Source organism: Nicotiana attenuata, chromosome 8 (assembly GCF_001879085.1).
Source record: "Nicotiana attenuata strain UT chromosome 8, NIATTr2, whole genome shotgun sequence".
In the NCBI taxonomy this organism is placed as follows: domain Eukaryota; kingdom Viridiplantae; phylum Streptophyta; class Magnoliopsida; order Solanales; family Solanaceae; genus Nicotiana; species Nicotiana attenuata.
Genome location: NC_031996.1, coordinates 5,372,723 through 5,391,775, shown reverse-complemented (window position 1 = coordinate 5,391,775; position 19,053 = coordinate 5,372,723). Strand labels below are relative to the sequence as shown.

At 35.1% G+C, this 19,053-nt stretch overlaps 1 protein-coding gene and 1 pseudogene across 1 annotated transcript; both read left to right on the top strand.

The window, feature by feature from the left end:
* Nucleotides 4,674-8,735, top strand: LOC109230782 (protein translation factor SUI1 homolog). Its single transcript, XM_019396217.1, has 5 exons — nt 4,674-4,795; nt 7,204-7,303; nt 7,527-7,732; nt 7,826-7,879; nt 8,422-8,735. The coding sequence occupies exons 2-5, from the start codon at nt 7,267-7,269 to the stop codon at nt 8,464-8,466; spliced, it is 342 nt and encodes a 113-aa protein (XP_019251762.1). The 5' UTR covers nt 4,674-4,795; nt 7,204-7,266; the 3' UTR covers nt 8,467-8,735.
* Nucleotides 16,719-18,821, top strand: LOC109231450 (annotated as a pseudogene).

The window sequence follows — 19,053 nt, the reverse complement described above, 5'->3', positions numbered from 1 at the left end:
GGTGAACGTGAAGTGGTAGATTTCTTGTGGGAGAATATAATTTGCAGATTCTGGATGCCAAAAGAGATAGCCCGCGATAACGAGCCACAAGTTATAGGCACAAAGGTCATAAAATTCCTTGAAGACTTGAAAATCAAAAGGATCGCATCATCACCCTATCACCCGAGCGCAAACGGTCAAGCAGAATCAACAAACAAGATGATTATCCAAAATCTCAAAAAGATATTGGAAGCAGCCAAAGGCAAATGGCCTGAAGAGCTTGGAGTACTATGGGCGTACCAAACAACGACCAAATCAAGCACGGGGAAAACTCCTTTCTATCTTGTGTACGGAGCAGAAGCCTTGATTCCGGTGGAAGTAGGGGAACCTACCTTGAGATAGTTTTGAGCGGACAAAGAAACAAACAATGAAGCAATGTTGGTCAAATTGGAGATGCTCGATGAACCTAGGCACTTGGCGCATATAAGGATGGCAGCCCAAAAGCAGAGAATGGAAAAATATTACAATCGAAGAGCCAACCTCCGTTATTTCAAAGTAGGAGACTTGGTTTTAAGGGAAGTAACTTAGAACACCGGGAGCTCAATGTAGGGAAGCTGGATGCAACGTGGGAAAGCCCCTACCGAGTTTCAGCTGTCACCGGGAAAGGGTTATGCGAATTGGAAAATCAAGACGGAGTAAAGTTTCCGAGCAACTGGAATGTGGCACACCTCAAAAGATACTATTTTTTATGAGCCTCGCCTATACTGAAAGTATGTGCTGCACTCTTTTCTCCTTTGCCCAGTTTTTGTCCCAATTGGGTTTTTCTGGCAAGGTTTTTAACGAGGCAGCAACGGAAAGCATACTACGAAGGAAGCTTCATCAACGATAATAATACCTTAAAATGAGAAGGCACACAAACGAAGGATCACTATGGAGTGGTTAGATAATCTTTTTCTCGGTAGCAAAGTTCTTATCGGGAAGTAAAATTTGCTATCGGGGCAAGGGTTACCCGGCCATTCCCAAGTGCAAGCTACTGGGGGATTGTTAGATAGTCTATGGCTCGATAATAATGTTCCTAAGGGGAAGAGAATCTTGCTACCGAACTAAAGGTTATCTAACCATCCACTAGTGGAGTCTCTAAGATCAAGACTTTCAGTGTTCAAATTTGCATCCTTCGCATTCGAAAAGTGCGCGGGGGGGGGGGGGGATCATATGAGAATACTTCAATAACTGCCATATTGACCGGGACTATGAAATCCGAGAACAAAGTTTTATCATCGGGACCAAGGAATACGCGGCCACCCCCGTAGAAACAAGTTGTACAAGTTAGCCACAAGTAATGGCAATTTCTTTTTAGCATAACGAATGCTTATGTATTTTTGAAAATGGAAGGAATAAAGTAAAGTCCTTTAATTTTTATCTTGTTTCTTGTCTAGGCGATGAATTAATTTTATCATTTGAAAGTTAAACAAGTACTTCAAATGCTAGTACCATAATGAACAGGAGACGTCCTCTTCAAGAGAACCGTAAACATAAGAGGACCCTCTCTTATAAAACCCTCACGGTAAAGGGTTGATTCCGGAAGAACTTATGCCCCGAATCCAAATGCTCTCAGTGAAAATACACCTGAAGCCTTGCACAATTCAATGCAAAGAGAAAAACTTGCGCAAATATACTTAAACGAAAAGGTACTTCTATTCACATCAAACGTGCCAAATAGCACAAATACAAAGGTATGAAAAAGAAATAAAGCAAAAGCTAAACTACTGCACCCCCAGAATCAGGAGGAAGGGAAACATTTGCACCCCCGGGAGAAGTATGAGGATCCGCTGCCGGCCCAATATTTTGGCCTTCACCATCTTGGCCTTCAACATCATCACCTTCTGGTTCTTCTTCGGTTCCCGAGAACTCAGAACCGGAACCGGAAGAGTCGGTAGCATCAGGATGGACCGGAAGACCCCTTCGGGCAGTTGACTCCAGCTCACGGGCCTTGGCAATTTTGGCATCAAAGTCAATGACGCCCGCTTTGGCCTCTTTCAAGGTTTTTCTCCTCATGCTATACATAGAATATATTTTTTCAATAATGAGGAAGCCACTTGGCGCTGAAGTTCTTATTTAAGACGGTCAACCTCGGTTAAAAGGTTATCCCGCTCGGATCTAGTGGCCCAGAGGCTGACATCGAGCTCACGAACAGTAGAGCTAAAAACTCTATTATGCTCTATAACTCTCTTATGCCACTCTTCTAACCGGGCATACTTCTCCTCAGCAGTAGAAACTTCTTCATCTTTGGAGTTCAAGGACACCTCCAAATTATTCAATCTTTTAGTAGAGGCAGCCTCGCGATCGGATGCAGCAAGAACGACATTGTGGACCTCGACCCACTTTGCCCTAGCTTCTTCAAATTATACCTTTAACTGGGCGATCTCCTGGCTAAGGGTCACTACCCCTTGCTCGCTTAGCTATAACCGAGCCTCCAATTCAGTGACCTCAACAGCTCGTGATTCCAGTTCCGGAAGCCAAGCAATAATTTGATCCCGCTCGGCCAACAACTGGTCCCATGCGGAGGCAAGTTTTTCTTTATCAAGCATCAATCGCTGAAGACCATCGGACGCAAGGAAGTTAGCCTGCAAAATACAAGTACCAATTAAAAACCTTGCCACAACAAAGATGAAAGGAATAATAGAAAGAATAAAGATCGTACCGATGCCGCGTTATGCACGGTATTATTCATCAAACACTCTCTTGAGGGAGATTGTAATTTATTCTTGTCTCTTTTTGAAGCCAGAGGCTTCAAATAATTAGCAAGTTCCACCGGACGGGACAACAGATGACATCGGTAGAAACTGAGAGGGTAACACTCCTCCTTCTTTGGGGATCATAAGAGAGGGCAGAATAGTTATGCCCCAAATTCCCATGAACTGGGGGTTGGGGAAGAGGGATATCCTCCTCTCGGACGACAGCAGCTGGTGGAGATGATGTAGCAGTTGCTGGTGGCAATGGCAGTGTTGGCGAAGAAGGTTTTGAAGTTGTTGGCATTGTAGGTTGCGAAGCAACTGCGACAAAAGCAGTGCTGGTTGTTGGTTGCTCACCAACCGAAGTCCGAAAAGACCCGATACCCAGCCTTATGGTACCAGAAACGGCGACTGGGACTCGAAAGCAAGAGTTAGCATCTTCCACTATATCAAACTCCCCCCAAAGCACCGGGACGTCGTCCTCGGTTGGAGTAACTAACTCAATATATTTAACATTCTATGGAGTTGATGAAGATCATCATCTTCTATGTAGAAAAGCCCCCTCATCATTGGCTCCTGCATTATCGTCGATCACCATGGTGTCTATGGTCGTCTCGGGCACGACGCTTGTCACGGCAGGGCCCACGATTGGCTCAGGTGCGGTATTCTTCGCCTTTTTATTTTTACCCATGTCTGCGGAGGAACGATGGCTCTTAGGTTGCTTGTTCTTCGGGCGGGGACTTCGAGAAGAAGCACTTACTCCGGAAGTAGTCCCGGCAACACCCTGTTCGAGTAAAAGCCTCCTGCAGCAACCTCGTTGCATCGGTCGGATTAGCCAAAATTCCTTTCTCGGGGATGGTAACAGACCCCCATGGTAGACCTAAATTCAATGGGAGAGAAAGGTTAACCAACTTACTTTACGAAAAGGTGAAAACAAGATGAGTTCAACCTACCATGATTTTTGTCCTTCCACCCATATTTAAGGGAAGGCTCTTTCCACGTGCCGATCTCGGGCGTAGTGCCGTCCAAAATCTTTTGGACCCAACGGTCCAAGCCTTCAGTCCTTGGTAATCTCTGAAGAAAAAGATTAGAGGAAATGAAAAACAAGTATGAGTTGAGTAAAGAGAGTTTGGAAAATTATGAAGTGTAAAATGAGAAGGTTGAGGCGTATAAGTAATGGAATAAGCGGCTAAGATCGTGGCCATAATTACCTCGATAACTGGTAAAAGTATTGCTGAATCGTGGTATAATGCGTGTTCGGGGCATTAAATGCGGAGAGACGTGCGTCTAATCAACCGTCGGAAACTTTTGGGGGTCATAGAATTTACCGCTAAGAAAAGTATATTTACCAACTTCCCGGTAACACAAGGTTATGCCAACGGAAAGCAAGGGGACTATCTGTACAAGGTAAAATATGTTCATATTAAATGCTCGCATGATAAAGCGACACGTGGAGCCGAAGAAAGAAGTTAACCAGGTCCGAAGGCAACGATCTTGTTTGTTCCCGAAAGGTATGATGTTCATGAAGGCGAAATAAATGCTTGCAACCGAGCATCATTTAATGGAGAATATTCTATAACATTAAGTACATTGTCCGTTATGGAGAATATGGAATTCACTATACTCTGTTCAAAAGCTCAATAATATTTTATCTTCTTGCTTATTAATACTGTTACTACTGCCTCCGGAAGCTCTACTCCCGGAATCAAGATTGCTACTGTCTTATTTCGATTTCAATGCTAAGTGTTATATTCTAGTCTAGTTTATTTATTATTTTGGGATTAAATTGATTCATTTATCTATAAACCACGTATAAATTTAACTATATCGTTTTACGGATAAACAATTTCACACGTACGATCCGCGGAGGGTAACGTTTACGCAAAAATAAATGAGGCCTAAGTATTTTTTTTGTCCTCGACCGACACAGCCCAAAACCCAAAAGCCTTTATATAGACTTTTCCCATTGAAATCAACTAAACTCCGTGCACTCACTTCTCTATTTGCTCAGACTTATCCGAACGCGTGAGGGTTTGCTCTTTAACCACCTTTTCCATCTCTCCAAACCCTAATTTTCGGATCAGGTAATCTCTAATTACTAATAGTTTGTAATCTTGATAATCTTCAGATCCGCTAAATTGACCTGTCTCTGGATTTTACATGTGATAAAAAAATCAGATTTTTATTTGAAAATTGGTATCTTGTTGTGAATTTTACTTTACAGTTATTCGATTTATATACCTTAGAAAATATGGTTTTTTTTTGGTGTTATTCTTGTTGATAAAATTCAGATTTTTATTTGACAATGGATATCTTTTTGGGAATTTTATGTTAGAGATATTCGATTTAGCTTTTTGAGTTTTTCTTTGTCCGCTGAATTAAATTGTAACTATCTAGCTTTTACATGCGAGAAAAATCAGATTTTTATCTGAAAATTTGTACTCGTTTTTGGGTATTTTATTTTGAAATTACTTGATTTGCATAGATTAGCAAATAAGGTGTTCTTTGGGATATTTTTGCGTTTACCTGTGATAAAAATCAGATTTTTATATTTGTGAGCTGGAATCTTTTTGGGAATTTTATTGAACAGTTATTCAATTTATATAGCTTAGCAAATATGGTGTTTTCGGCTCTTTTTGGCCGCTGAATTAAATGCTCTCTCTAGTTTTTACATGTGATAAAAATTAGATCTTTATTTGAAAACATGTATTCCTTCTTTTGTTTATTTTATATAACAGTTGCTCAATTTATATAGCTTAGAAAATAGAAAATATGGTCTTCTTTTGTTGGACGTTTGTTGTTGGGAGTGGTACTCTATAGTTATTGGATTTATCACTTAGCTAATCTTTTGTTTTTACTTGTGATAAGAATCAGACTTTTGTTAGAAACTGGTATCTCTTTGGAAAATTTATTTAACAGTTATTAAGATTTGTATAGATTAGCAAATATCGTGTTCTGTTTTGTTCAACCGTTTTCATGCCTTTGATTGTTGCCTTATGAAACTTCATAAGAATCAGATTTTTGGATTATTCTTGACTTTACATGTGATAAAATCAAAACTTCTAAGTGAACACTGGTATCTTGTTGGAATTTTATATTACAGTTATTCAATTTTTGTTGCTTAGCAAATATTATGTTTTCAGTTTTTTTTTTGTTGGACAGATTTTGGTCATCTGTTGTGGTTTGATGCTTTTGATTGTTTCTTTAATCATGAAAGCTTATAAAAATCAGAATTTTCTTTGAATAACTATTATCTTGTCAGAATCATCTTTCTTTACCGTTCTTCAATTTCTATGGCTTTATATATCTTTTGTTTTGGGGTTTCATTTGTTTGCATGATTTTGGTTATTTTTCATGCCTTGGAATATTGTTTTAGTTATGAGACCTTTTTAAAATCAAATTTTTCCTTGAAGAACTGGTATCTTGTCGGGAATTTCATTATTTTGGTTGTTTAGTTAGCCTTATTATGATTATCTGATGTAGTTCATGCCTGATATGTGTTTCTCTGTCATGAATCTTAGTGCTAGACTACTTTTCCGGATCTATTTATGATGAAGAATTCATCTTCTTATTTATTTATATAAAATCTGTATATTTTACGGTTATTTGATTTCTATTGGTCAGAGGATCTCTCCTTTTGTGTTGTTTTTCTAGCTCATTTTTGTTACTTGCTGTGTTTTCATGTCTTTGCTTGTTGTCTTCGTCCTGAAATCATGGGGTTAGACAGCTTTCCCAGGCCTGTTAGTAATTAAGGATTCGTCGTTCTCTGTACGTCTTTTTGGTATTTTTGCCTGCCATGGATTTTTTTCATCTTTCTGTTTACAGAACTATGTCTTCTGACTTTTATTCTAGTTATTAGCACTTCTTTTTTTTCTTTTGTGTTTAAACACTTGTATTCTATTTCTGTGTTCTATGGACCAGCTATATGGGTGCAAGTTTGGTTGTATTTTAAGTCCTGTGTCACTTGTGATTATTATACTTCCAGTGTTGTTAAAGGCGCGCTTAAGCCCTGAAGCGAGGCTCAAAACATGTTGAGCGCTTTGCGGGCGCTTTAGTGTTGCATCAAGGCTCTGAGCCATACTTTTCCTTGCCAATGAGTGTAATCCTGAAAAGGCGACACTAAATAATTGATATTTCACTTTATTGTAATTTTTTTCAATTTCTTTGTCCATATATTTGTTATTCATGGTTATAATTATTGGTCTTAGACTACATATACATATTTTTACTCTTTCTCTAGTTGCGCCTTTTTATCTTTATAGCCCACGCTTTATTTGCGCTTAAAGCCCCAATGGACCTTGGAGCTTTTTTGCGCTTTTCGCCTTTGATAACACTGTATACTTCAGATGAGATAATCTATCTTCAGATACTGCAAGCTTGTTGAGGTAGATAGTTTTGATATTCATGTTGGTATATCTTGATATAATTGATGAACGGCATGTTTGCTTATGATTTCTGGTTGTATAATTGATGAACTTGTTTTCCTACCCAGGTCTGAGCATTCAAGTTTTGTGATTTCAGCACGCTTATTGTCTTCCATTCTCTGAAAAGTTTCATGTCTGAGCTCGACCTCCAAGTTCCCACTGCTTTTGGTATGCAACTCGTTTGATATAACTTAAATTTTTAGTCAATTTGTATTTTGTTGTTTCTATCATACTTCTACTTCTCTTTCAGTTTCTTTTAGAAGCTTGCAACTGGCAATTTTTGTATGTTGTATTTTGATGGATTAGATGCGAGGGCACAGGAAAAAAATTATCTTGCTAGTTAGTTATGATATATAACTGAGCTATATGGTTGCTTTGATGTCATCCTTAGATCCCTTTGCTGAGGCAAATGCTGACAATTCTGGAGCTGGGTCAAAAGATTATGTACACATTCGCATACAGCAAAGGAATGGTCGGAAGAGCCTGACAACTGTGCAAGGGTTGAAGAAAGAATTCAGCTACAATAAAATACTGAAGGACCTAAAAAAAGAGTTTTGCTGCAATGGTACTGTTGTCCAGGATCCAGAACTAGGCCAGGTTTGTGTTAGGGATATCTGTCTGTTAATGTCTTACAACTTCATGGTCATTTTTAGTGCTGTGACTAATATGCCGGTGATTGTTGTTTTGAAGGTTATTCAACTCCAGGGTGATCAGAGGAAGAACGTTTCTGCATTTCTCGTCCAGGTGATTGCTCTTTACATCAGCCAATAACTCTCTTCTTCACTTTAAGTATATGCGGTCATCATGAAGACATGTGCTAAATACGTTATCCTTAAATTTTCAACTGTAGTGAGCGGCCATTTGAGTTCACTAACGACATAATTCTCTTTTAGTCGTGTGCTATTTTTGTTGGTATGATTTCCTGAAAATCTCTCTCAGAATAGATAAAACAAGCGACGAGGGAATTCTAGACACATCTAATATCCCGTTTGGATTAGCTTATTTCAAGTGCTTTTAAGCCAAAATAGCTTTTAAGCCATTTTGTAGTGTCTGGATAAAGTTAAAAAGTGCTTTGTTTTTAAGCTAAAATGACAAAAATAAGTCAAAAGCTAGAATTACTAACTTCTGGCTTTTGGCTTAAAAATCACTTAATACAAGCCCATCCAAACGGGCTCTAAGTTCTTTAAGCTTGACTGAAGTGTCATATTGTGATATTTAGTTTTTGATGGTTGTAGTTATAATGTATTGTCAATGCTAATTTCTTCTCCTTTAACTTTCGGAAACAGGCTGAAATCGTGAAGAAAGAACACATCAAAATTCATGGTTTCTGATTGGCATCATCACTCATCGTGCAGTTATCATATTTGTCGTGCCAGTGCAGGAAATGCTATCCGAACTTAGTGATAATAAAGTTTACTAGTGTGTTTTAATCCCAAACGTAATTTTTTTTTTTTGCTGGTGTTGGTTTTCTGCTGTGTTTCCCCTCGACGTTCTGCCTCGTAGTTATGGATTCTGTATTTCTGTTATATCTTCCAGCACAAACATTGTGCATATACAAATACAATTTATGGCTTTATCATCTTTCAGTTGTTGTTGCTTAGCATTTACATGTATGCTTGTGTTTTTGTGCATCCCTACCAGATTGAATGTAGAGTTCCGTGGGGTTCTTTTTTTACCTTGCGGAAAGGGTTGGCTCGAAGCTTAACCACTGAATTATGTTTGCACCTCGAGCAAAGGAACTCATTATATTCTTTTGGCAAATCATGCAACAGAGTTTTACTCCAAAATTATCGTTCGTCTTGGTAAGGTACTGCTACTGGTTGCCTAAGTTGCTCGGACTCAGGTGCGTGTATTCGATACGGGGACAGTTCCAAGTATCGGATTCGGCAAATCTAAATTTTAAGATTCGGGGTTGCGGATCCGGATATGGATATGGGTGCGGGAATTCGGCTAATAAGAAATAGAGCTATAAAAATATTTTAAATTTTTAGAGATATTTTGTGAAAAACTTATTGAGAAATTAAAATTTTAATTTTTCTTCCAAATTTGTCGATGGACTTCGGTCAAAGCGTCTGAAGTCAGTCGACCGTATTCGGAACGTATTTCGCTCCCGCTCTCGTCCCTGTCTTGTATCGGGACCGGATCAACACCAAAATTGAAGAGTCCGCGCAACTTAGCTGGTGGCATACTTCATGTGAGAACCAGGGGCGGAGCTACAATAGTGAGTGTGGGTTCGGGCGAACCTAGCGACTTTTTCTCGGACCGTGTGTTTGCATTGAATTTTTTTTATTGAAAGTATATAATATGAAACGGCGAACTCAGTAACAAAAGTTCTCTGGGTTCAGTGGTGATCGTTTTGTGTTCGGAGTCTTCAATTTACGCGGAACGCGCTCTGCCCAGAAACAGTGTAATTTTTCTCCTTTTTAACAACGTTTCCTTTTCATTTTTTGGAAAAAACCCACAAACTTATTACTAAGACAAAAAAGGAAAAGACAAAGGCTCCAAAACAGCCCAGCTGTCCTTTACTTCTTTAAGAGAATTAGAGCCCGTTTGGATTGACTTAAAAAAAGTAGCTTTTAAGCACAAGTGCTTAAAAGCAACTTTTAAGTGTCAGAGCTTATTTTATAAATAAGCAGTTACATGTTTGGATAAAAGTGCTGAAGCTTAAAAAAAAGCTGTTGAAGTGTTTGGCAAACAAGTTGTGGTAAGCACTTTTTCTTATTAAAAAGACAAAAATATAAGGGCAATTGCTTGAAGAAAAGTACAGAAAACTGAAGAGGAAGAGGAAAGAAGAGGATAATTTTGGTATTAGAAAAACTTATAAGGGCAAGAGAGTAATTCTATTGGTCAAACTAAAATGGCTTTTAAGCCAAAATCAAAAAAGTTGGAGTCAGCCAACTTGTTGCTTTTGGCTTTTTTTAAGCACTTTTTAGCTTTTTTTAAGCAGCTTTTTTTGTTGCCAAACACTCCAAAAACTAAAAAAGTGCTTAAAAGCTGGTTGACCAGCTTTTAAGCCCATCCAAACACCCTCTTATTTAGGGGAACGGGATTCTAGAAAGCAAAACGACCGGTCGGATCGTTACAGAAAGCTATGTTGAGAAAATATCCACATCATGATATCTCCGAGCACATGCAATTATACATTTTTTATCATTGCTTAAAGCCATCAGCAAGAAATGTTATATATGCTGCAGATGGAGGTGCTATAATGGGAAAGACCATTGCAAAAGCTTTACATTTACTAAATGAGATTTCTGAAAATGTGGTTCAATGGCCATTTGACTTAAAAGTTTGATACTTTTCAGGTAAATTCTCAGCAAAATATTGTGTCTGAAAATTGTGATATCTGTGCGGGAAATCATCAGANTAAAGTTATAGCCTTATTCTATTGATACCTTAGTAAACACAAGCATCCGAACTCGATTATTATTAACAGTTCGTATATTTTTTGCTCGATTGTTATTTTATTTTACTTATGAATTTTTTTTGAAGTACTTCCTTTTCCTATTCTCTTATTTATTTATACAGGATATATATATATTGATCGACATTTTTACCGTTTAAAATAATGTTACATTTAAAAAAATTATTCATATAATTATTTCTTAATATTTAGACAATCAGGTGGACAAAATATTTGAGTATACTTCAAATTCTAAGTCCTTATTAAAGTCTAATTTCATGCCACCTCAATAGGAATTATCATTAATGTTCCCTTTTTCTTTAATCAAAAGTTTGACTTACGTGCACAATTTTTACGTGCCCTCTTAAATATTTGCCATAAAATTGTTGGATCAATTAGTTACTTTAGTTTTATTAACAACACACGGTAATTTACTCCTCTCCCATGAAAAGTAACATATAAAATTATAATTATGTAACATATATAGTTCAAATAAGAACAAAATTTAAGTAAGGTAAAATTTCAATTGATTTTATAATCCTAAATTTTAGGATTTCCTGCCTAGTTCAAATGGGAAAAGATTTAATACCAATATTTTAGTCGATTTCAAAGTATTAAATATTAGGAGAATAATTAAATGACTATTTTGTCTAGTATGAACTCTATTTTTAAAGGGTAAAAAAGGCGAACGACATTTCGCTAAGGGCTTCGTGCTTTTAATATAATATAGATTATTCCCCAATCAAAATCAAAAGAAAAGTATGGGAAAGAGTTAAGGCTTTAAAAAGTTTTTGTCATTGTCAGTGGAATCTCAACTCAAAGCTTTTCTATGCATCTAGTATTGATTATGGAGTGAACTTTGAAAATAAATATTCACGAGATATGGAAACTTGTTTATTTGTTTAAATTTGATATTTTTTTGGGTTATTGCAATGGTGGAAAGAACTTTTATTTTTATAAAATTTTGCGTTGATGATAACTGATAACTTTTTGAACGATTGTTTAGTTTGATATACATAGAATAAAATGTTGAAACTTAAAGACCTGCCTAATGATGTGATCATTTTTTGTTTTCAAAACATGACGAGTCGTCAATTGCAATTATAACAATAATGTTTATAGTCATATATTGTGTTAAGTGGTATATATATATATATATATATATATATATATATGGCAATGACGAGTAGAGTCCAAAAATCCAAATCTTATAAAGCAGGCGATGACGAGTAGAGTCCAAAAATCCAAATCTGCCATATTGTTGTCCAACAAAAAGTAGGATAGCAAGAAGTATGCAGCGAGGAGAAAATCAAAAAAAAAAAGAAAAAAAGAATTTGACGCAAAGTCGGTTATGTAGCATTGGTGTAGTTTAAATGGAAAGAAAAACCAGCCTCAGGTGATTTACAATTATATCCTTAAATTATACAAATATTTAAGGTTATAAAAGTCGACCAATATTTCGAGGTTATTTTAGTCGTTCAACATTTAGCATAAATTATTCGTGCTTTTATAATAATAATAATAATAATAATAATAATAATAATAATAATAATAATATACATACACATACATACATACATACATACATACATATACATACATACATACTTACATACATACATACATACATACATATATATATATATATATATATATATATATATATATATATATATATATATATAAGATGCTATTGTTCCACATTATTCATTATTCTCTAAAGGTATTGGTGTAGAAAGAAGCAATTTTCTCCAAAGGTATTATTAGTTCTCTCTATTGTTTCCGTTTTTTCGTAATTGAGTAATACTTTAGGATCATATACATGAATTAGAGAGAAAAACAATGACATCTTAACTTTTGTTGTAATTGTTTTTATGTCGTACTTCTTTATTTTTTGTCATAATTTATTGAATATCAAAGACTTTTACGTTGACGTAGTATTTATATTTAAATTTTATACCTTTTGAGATCAATGATTCCTTTTTGGACGGCAATACTGCAGCAATCCTAAATGTTAGTGGACAACAAGACTAGATAGTATACGAAGACTAATCCAAGTTAAATTTACAATAGAACTTGACTCCTTTCCTTTTTCTGTTTGAAGTACTACAAGTATTCACGGTTCGACCTGATTTTAACTTATTGCATGTATCCATTTTGAAAAAGGAAAAGCCAAAAATCATCTATATCTAGAAAAATAATTCATGTGTTTTTTCCATATATACTTAGTGGTCTTTCAAGTCTAACAGAACCTATAATAATCTAACTTCTATTTTTTACTAAGTACTATATGCTACATGTTAGCATATTCATCTATTCCCAAAATCTAATATCAATACCTCTCAAGAACACGTTATACTTTCTAAAAATTCCTATATTTGATAACTTCTTATTATATTGTCCGAATCCTAAACCTAATACTAATACCTCTAGCTAGGAACTTGATATACTTCTTAAAGATTTTTATATTTGACAACGTCTTATATTGTCCGAAGTGAAGGGCGAGGTTCAAACGAGGAAAGGCTTACGGTGGATACCTAGGCAACCAGAGACGAGGAAGGGCGTAGTAATCGACGAAATGCTTCGGGGAGTTGAAAATAAGCATAGATCCGGAGATTCCCGAATAGGGCAACCTTTCGAAGTGCTGCTGAATCCATGGGCAGGCAAGAGACAACCTGGCGAACTGAAACATCTTATGGAATTGTTGATCTTGTAGCGGTTGAATGAAAATAACATGGATTTCGCGCAAATCTGTGATTTGAGATTTTATCTTCGAATTGAATATTCTATTAAATAGAAGTAATTCATCATCATTCGATTAGGATCAATCTAAACCAACCCATCATATTATGTATACGATTCAACATGCCAACTATTAAACAACTTATTAGAAATACAAGACAGCCAACATGAAAGCGTAAGAACTCAATGGGATTCCCTTCTTTGTTTGTTTGATTCGAAGGGGAAGGGCCCATTGAGTTCTTAAGAATCATAATATTTTATTCGTCTAAATGATAAAATGGATTTCTTTTTAATCATTTATGATGATCCCTCCAAACAAGCGTAAGCTTATCACCAAATGTCTCTTCTATTACGAAGACCGCCCGGTCGTGAAGCTTATCCAGGAGATGTTTTTTATTTGCATTCACGCCTTTTGGAAAGAGCCGCTAACTTCTATTTTATCCTTTCTTCGTTTTGAATCGAAAATAGAAGAGTTGAGTAAATCAAAAATCCAAAGGAGGTTCATGGCCAAGGCTTTACAACTTAGAATCAGATTTCCTTTTTTGTTTATGCAAAAGATTTCAGTTGCTACAAAGATATGACCTATATATCATATCTTGACTGGTTCTTTAGATCCAGATAATGCGAAGTGATGGGTTGGTTATTAGTTCTATAGTTTTTAGTTCATACTATGTGGGTTGGTCTTTTTTAATCCTAACCCTAAAAAACCAACTAGTCACACACTAAGCATAGCAATTATATCAAATGGTCAATCAAATTTTTATTCAACCTTATAGAATTAAGAATTATAAATGTTCCCCTTGATTGATTAGAAAAAGAATGAATTTTTGGGTGGAGATGATGGGGTCGGTCCATGGATTTTCCTTCCTTTTCTTTTGCCGCATTTCGCTCAAAGGGTTGAAGGGAGATAGTGCATCAAGCTGTTCGCAAGGGCCAACTTGATCCTCTTCCCCAGAGATCTCAGATGAGGGAACCCTGGGAGAGCCGCCGACTCCAACTACCGTCAATGAATTTGGTAACGAACCAAAATCGAGTTTAAATTTGAAACACCTTTCTTTATTTTCAGACCAAGAATTCTTGCAGAATGGAACCATGCAGTACCAGACACGAGATAGATCTTCCAAAGAACAAGGCCTTTTTCGAATAAGCCAATTCATTTGGGACCCTACAGATTCACTCTTTTTCCTATTCAAAGATCAGCCCACTGGCTCTGTGTTTTCACATCGAGAATTATTTGCAGATGAAGAGATGTCAATAGGGGCTTCTTACTTCCCAAACAGATCCTCCTACATCTATATATAAACGCTGGTTTGTCAAGAATACGCAAGAAAAGCTTTTGGTTCAGGCATTTGCTCATATAATCTCACTAAAGAGGGGGCCATTTTCATTGTTACTGTTCCGGCTGTTAAAATTAGATCCGCTTGTCTAGGACTCGATCTTGGTACTAGTCCATAACGATCAAAGTCGAAGCGTGAGCCTATTAGTGAAGCAAATTCAATGAAGCAACAACAGGTACCATAGAGAAGCGGCCATAAACTAGAGAGTCTTGACCAATTTGAAAGATTACTAATTTAATTGGAGAACTTATTATATTGTCTGAAAGAAGTATTTCTCCATAACATAAACTTTTTCATTTGAGAAGTATTTCTCCATAACATGATGAAATCCAATCAGCTTGAATTCATATATTATGCTAATATATGTAATAATATTTATCGGCATTTTAAATTATGGCCGCATTCCATATACATATATTTTAAAGGTTGCTTTATTATTGATATTTCTTTTATTAACTTAATTCGGTGCACTTTCATATAAATATTTGACGAAATCATTACGTGTCACTATTAACGTGCAACGCACGTACATAGAAGCTAGTATTATAATAAAACCCCAAGGCCATATCGAAATGTTGTTCGCCTTTTTTATCATTCGTAAGCATGTTTTAAGTTGGATAAAACTGTAATTATATATAAACACTTATAATATATATCTTTTTGGAAAAAATAAAAAAATCCCGTTAATATCGTAAGCAAGTACAAATCGTATAGGAGTCTTGTTCACATTCGGTGGTCACCTACAAATGGTGTCCTACTCAAATTCTTTTTGGTTTATGAATCCGACTTTTTGTATATTGAGAACGCTTCTATAAAAGGAGTTACAATTCCAAAATCTTCATGAACTTTATCATAGTTCGAAGTTGCAGCTGCTACTTGATTCATTCAATCTCCAGGTTTGTGTGTTTCCAGATTTTCTTTTAGAAAAAAAGAAGAAGGGTAAAATACAAAATTGGCTGATCAGTTAAAACTAATTATATTTGTTAGCTAAAAAGTGTATAGAATATATATTATACGTGTAAAATCTATATCTATATTATATTAAAAGGAGAGTAGTTTGCAATGTGATTAAGCCAAGTGGCAAGCTAAAATGAAGCCACTTGGCAATTTTAAGACAACATAAAAAAATTGGATTATAAATAGAAAAATATTTAATGGAAGTATAATTTAATTGTGGTAGGATTTCTTTTTAAGAAAGACTTAATTAAATAAATATTTTGTATCTTACATCTATATTATATTAAAGAAAATAGACTAAATTTATAAAATAATCAAAGCCAAATATTTTAAAATTTAAACAAAAAATGTTCTTTTTTGAGAACCTGTTGGACGTCTAAATCACAAAAATATTTTGTAAGTATCTTTAATGATAATTTGTATCTAATTCAATTATGATAGGTATTCTTTTTTTTTTTAGAAAGAATCAATTAATATAATTTTAGTACCTTACACATTAATGTTANCATTAATATAGGTATCATTTAGCTATGGTAGGTATTCTTTTTTAAGAAAGAATTAATTAAATATAAATTTTGTATCTAAATAAATATTTTGTATCTTACATCTATATTATATTAAAGAAAATAGATGAAAAAAGTTCATAAAATAATCAAAGCCAAATATTTTAAAATTTAAACAAAAAATGTTCTCTTTTGAGAACCTGTTGGACGTCCAAATCACAAAAATATTTTGTAAGTATTTTTAATTCAATTATGGTAGGTATTCTTTTTTGAGAAAGAATCAATTAATATAATTCTAAGTACCTTACATATTAATGTTAAGTTGAAATAATAATTCTACATTTAGTACAAGCTTTGTATCTGACATTATTTGCGAACAATATACATTAATATAGGTATCATTTAGCTATGGTAGGTATTCTTTTTTAAGAAAGAATTAATTAAATATAAATATTTTTTATCTAAATAAATATTTTGTATCTTCCAAGAAAGATCATACGTTCAAATTTCTGCCAAAGATCCTTATAAATTGATTTACTACTATAGTTTTTTCTTACAAATCTTTATTTAAGCAACTTTTACTTAGGTTTGGCTTCTCTACATTGCTTAGGGTTTAGCTCTCACACAAACTTCGCCAAAGTATGGCTCCAACCTATAACTATATCAGCGAAATAGCAATGTCCAAAATGAGTTGGAATTTGAAAGTTCGTGTTGTTAGATTGTGGCACATTCCAGACCGCGTCAAACCGGAAAATTCTAATTCAATCGAATTAATTATTCAAGATGAAAAGGTGCATAGTCTTTTACATGTTGTTATTTTTTTCGAGCTGTGATGTATTTTTAAGAACTTATGCGCCTTACTAACTTCTTTTCACATTTTTTGTTTTAGGGCGATCGAATTCATGCAACTATTGGAAGAGCTGTTATGCGTATTTTCAAAACAAAAATACATGAAATAGGATTGTATGTTATGAAAAATTTTGTGGTTGGACCAAACAATATGAAAATTAAGACCAACAAACATAAATTGAAACTGACATTTTCTCATAGGACGAGTGTGGATGAAATTAGTGATCCACAATTTAGTTCGAATATTTTCAACTTTAAGCCTTTTCAGCATCTCACAAATCAAGTTGAGGTTGATGAGAATGAACTATTCGGTAATTGTTTTACCTTTCACTATTTTTTGTTGAATGTTTTATCACCTTATTCATAACTATTACTTAAATGTGGCAGATGTCATAGGAGAAGTTATTGATCATGGTAACGTAGAATCGTATAACCAAGGTGGTAAAATAAGTACCTTTATGAACTTGGAGCTCGAGGATCATGAGTACGCTTGCAACAATGAATTGAATTAGTTATAGAATTAATCATTATTATTTTCTCATTGTTAATTTGTGTATTTTACATATAGGAGGAACAATATTTCAGCAACATTTTGGGGAGAATTTGTAGATGAAATCTTGCCCCACTTGGATGGATCACCCAATCAACGTGTCATAGTGGTTATGCAGCTAATAAAAGCTCACAAATTTCAAGGTACTCGGATCATAATATTAGATTTGAATTCTATTTGTGTGTGTGTGTGTGTTATTAAATTAAAATTAATTTTATATGTAGACAAATATTCTGTGTGTAATACTTGGCTTTCCTCGAAGCTTTGGGTTCTAATTCTTAGATTTAAAGACATATCCAGTGCGGATAAACCTTTTGGAGGTAAAACAGTTGTTCTTGGTGGCGACTTCAGACAAATTTTGCCTATCATTGCAAAAGGATCTAGGCAAGATATTGTTAACGCTACTCTTAATTCTTCGTATTTGTGGGCCCACTGTGAAGTCTTAAATCTAACAAAGAATATGAGGTTACAAAGAGATAAGTTAGATGCACATTTGGATGAGTTAAAAAAATTTTCTGAATGGATTTTAGCAATCGGTGATGGAAGGATTGGGAGTTCCATTGATGGCATTGAGAAAGTCCAAATCCCCGATGATCTTCTCATAAATAATTGTGATGATCCAATATCGGCAATTGTTGAAAGTACATATCCAGATTTCTTTAATCATTCCAGTGACATTGATTACCTCCAATAAAGAGCAATTCTTGCTCCGACTCTTGATATGGTGGAGTCGATCAATGAATATATGGTTTCACTCAATCATAGTCCTGAGAAGACATATTTGAGTTCTGATACAGTCTGTATGTCTGATCATTCTTTTTCAGCTTTGGAGCACGTACATACACCCGAATTCCTAAACAGTATTAAATGTTCTGGAATTCCAAATCACTCTATTACTTTGAAAGTTGGTGTTCCTGTGATGTTGCTGAGAAATATAGACCAGTCATCAGGATTGTGTAATGGCACGAGGTTGATCATCACAAGACTTGGAAATCGAGTTATTGAAGCCAAGGTTTTATCGGGTAATATGGCTGGACAAAAAGTGTTTATCCCGAGAATGACGTTGACGCCATCAGATGCAAGAATACCTTTTAAGTTCCAGCGAAGACAATTTTCAATTGTTGTATCTTTTGCCATGACAATTAATAAAAGTCAAGGCCAGTCATTGTCTCATCTGGGATTATTTTTGAAGAAGCCAGTATTTACTCATGGACAACTGTATGTTGCTCTTTCACGCATGACGAGTAGAAAAGGGTTGAAGATTTTAGTTTATGATGATGATGGCCAAATAACAAATGAAGCTAGAAATGTGGTGTATAAAGAAGTTTTCCGTAATTTGGTTTGAGATGAATCTAGACATGATGGAATTATCAGGTATTTACTATTTTCTTTTCCAATAAATATGTCACTGTTGTTTTGGCGGGGGGAGATGAAACTAGGTTCAGCAACACAATAGAGGATATCAAGATATCTTCATAACTGCAATTTTTGAATTATTACATTTTCTTCTGTTAGGGGGTTGAGAAGTACTAGCTCTATGTATAGAAAGTTAATTCAATAGTTTCTCTGGGGAGAAC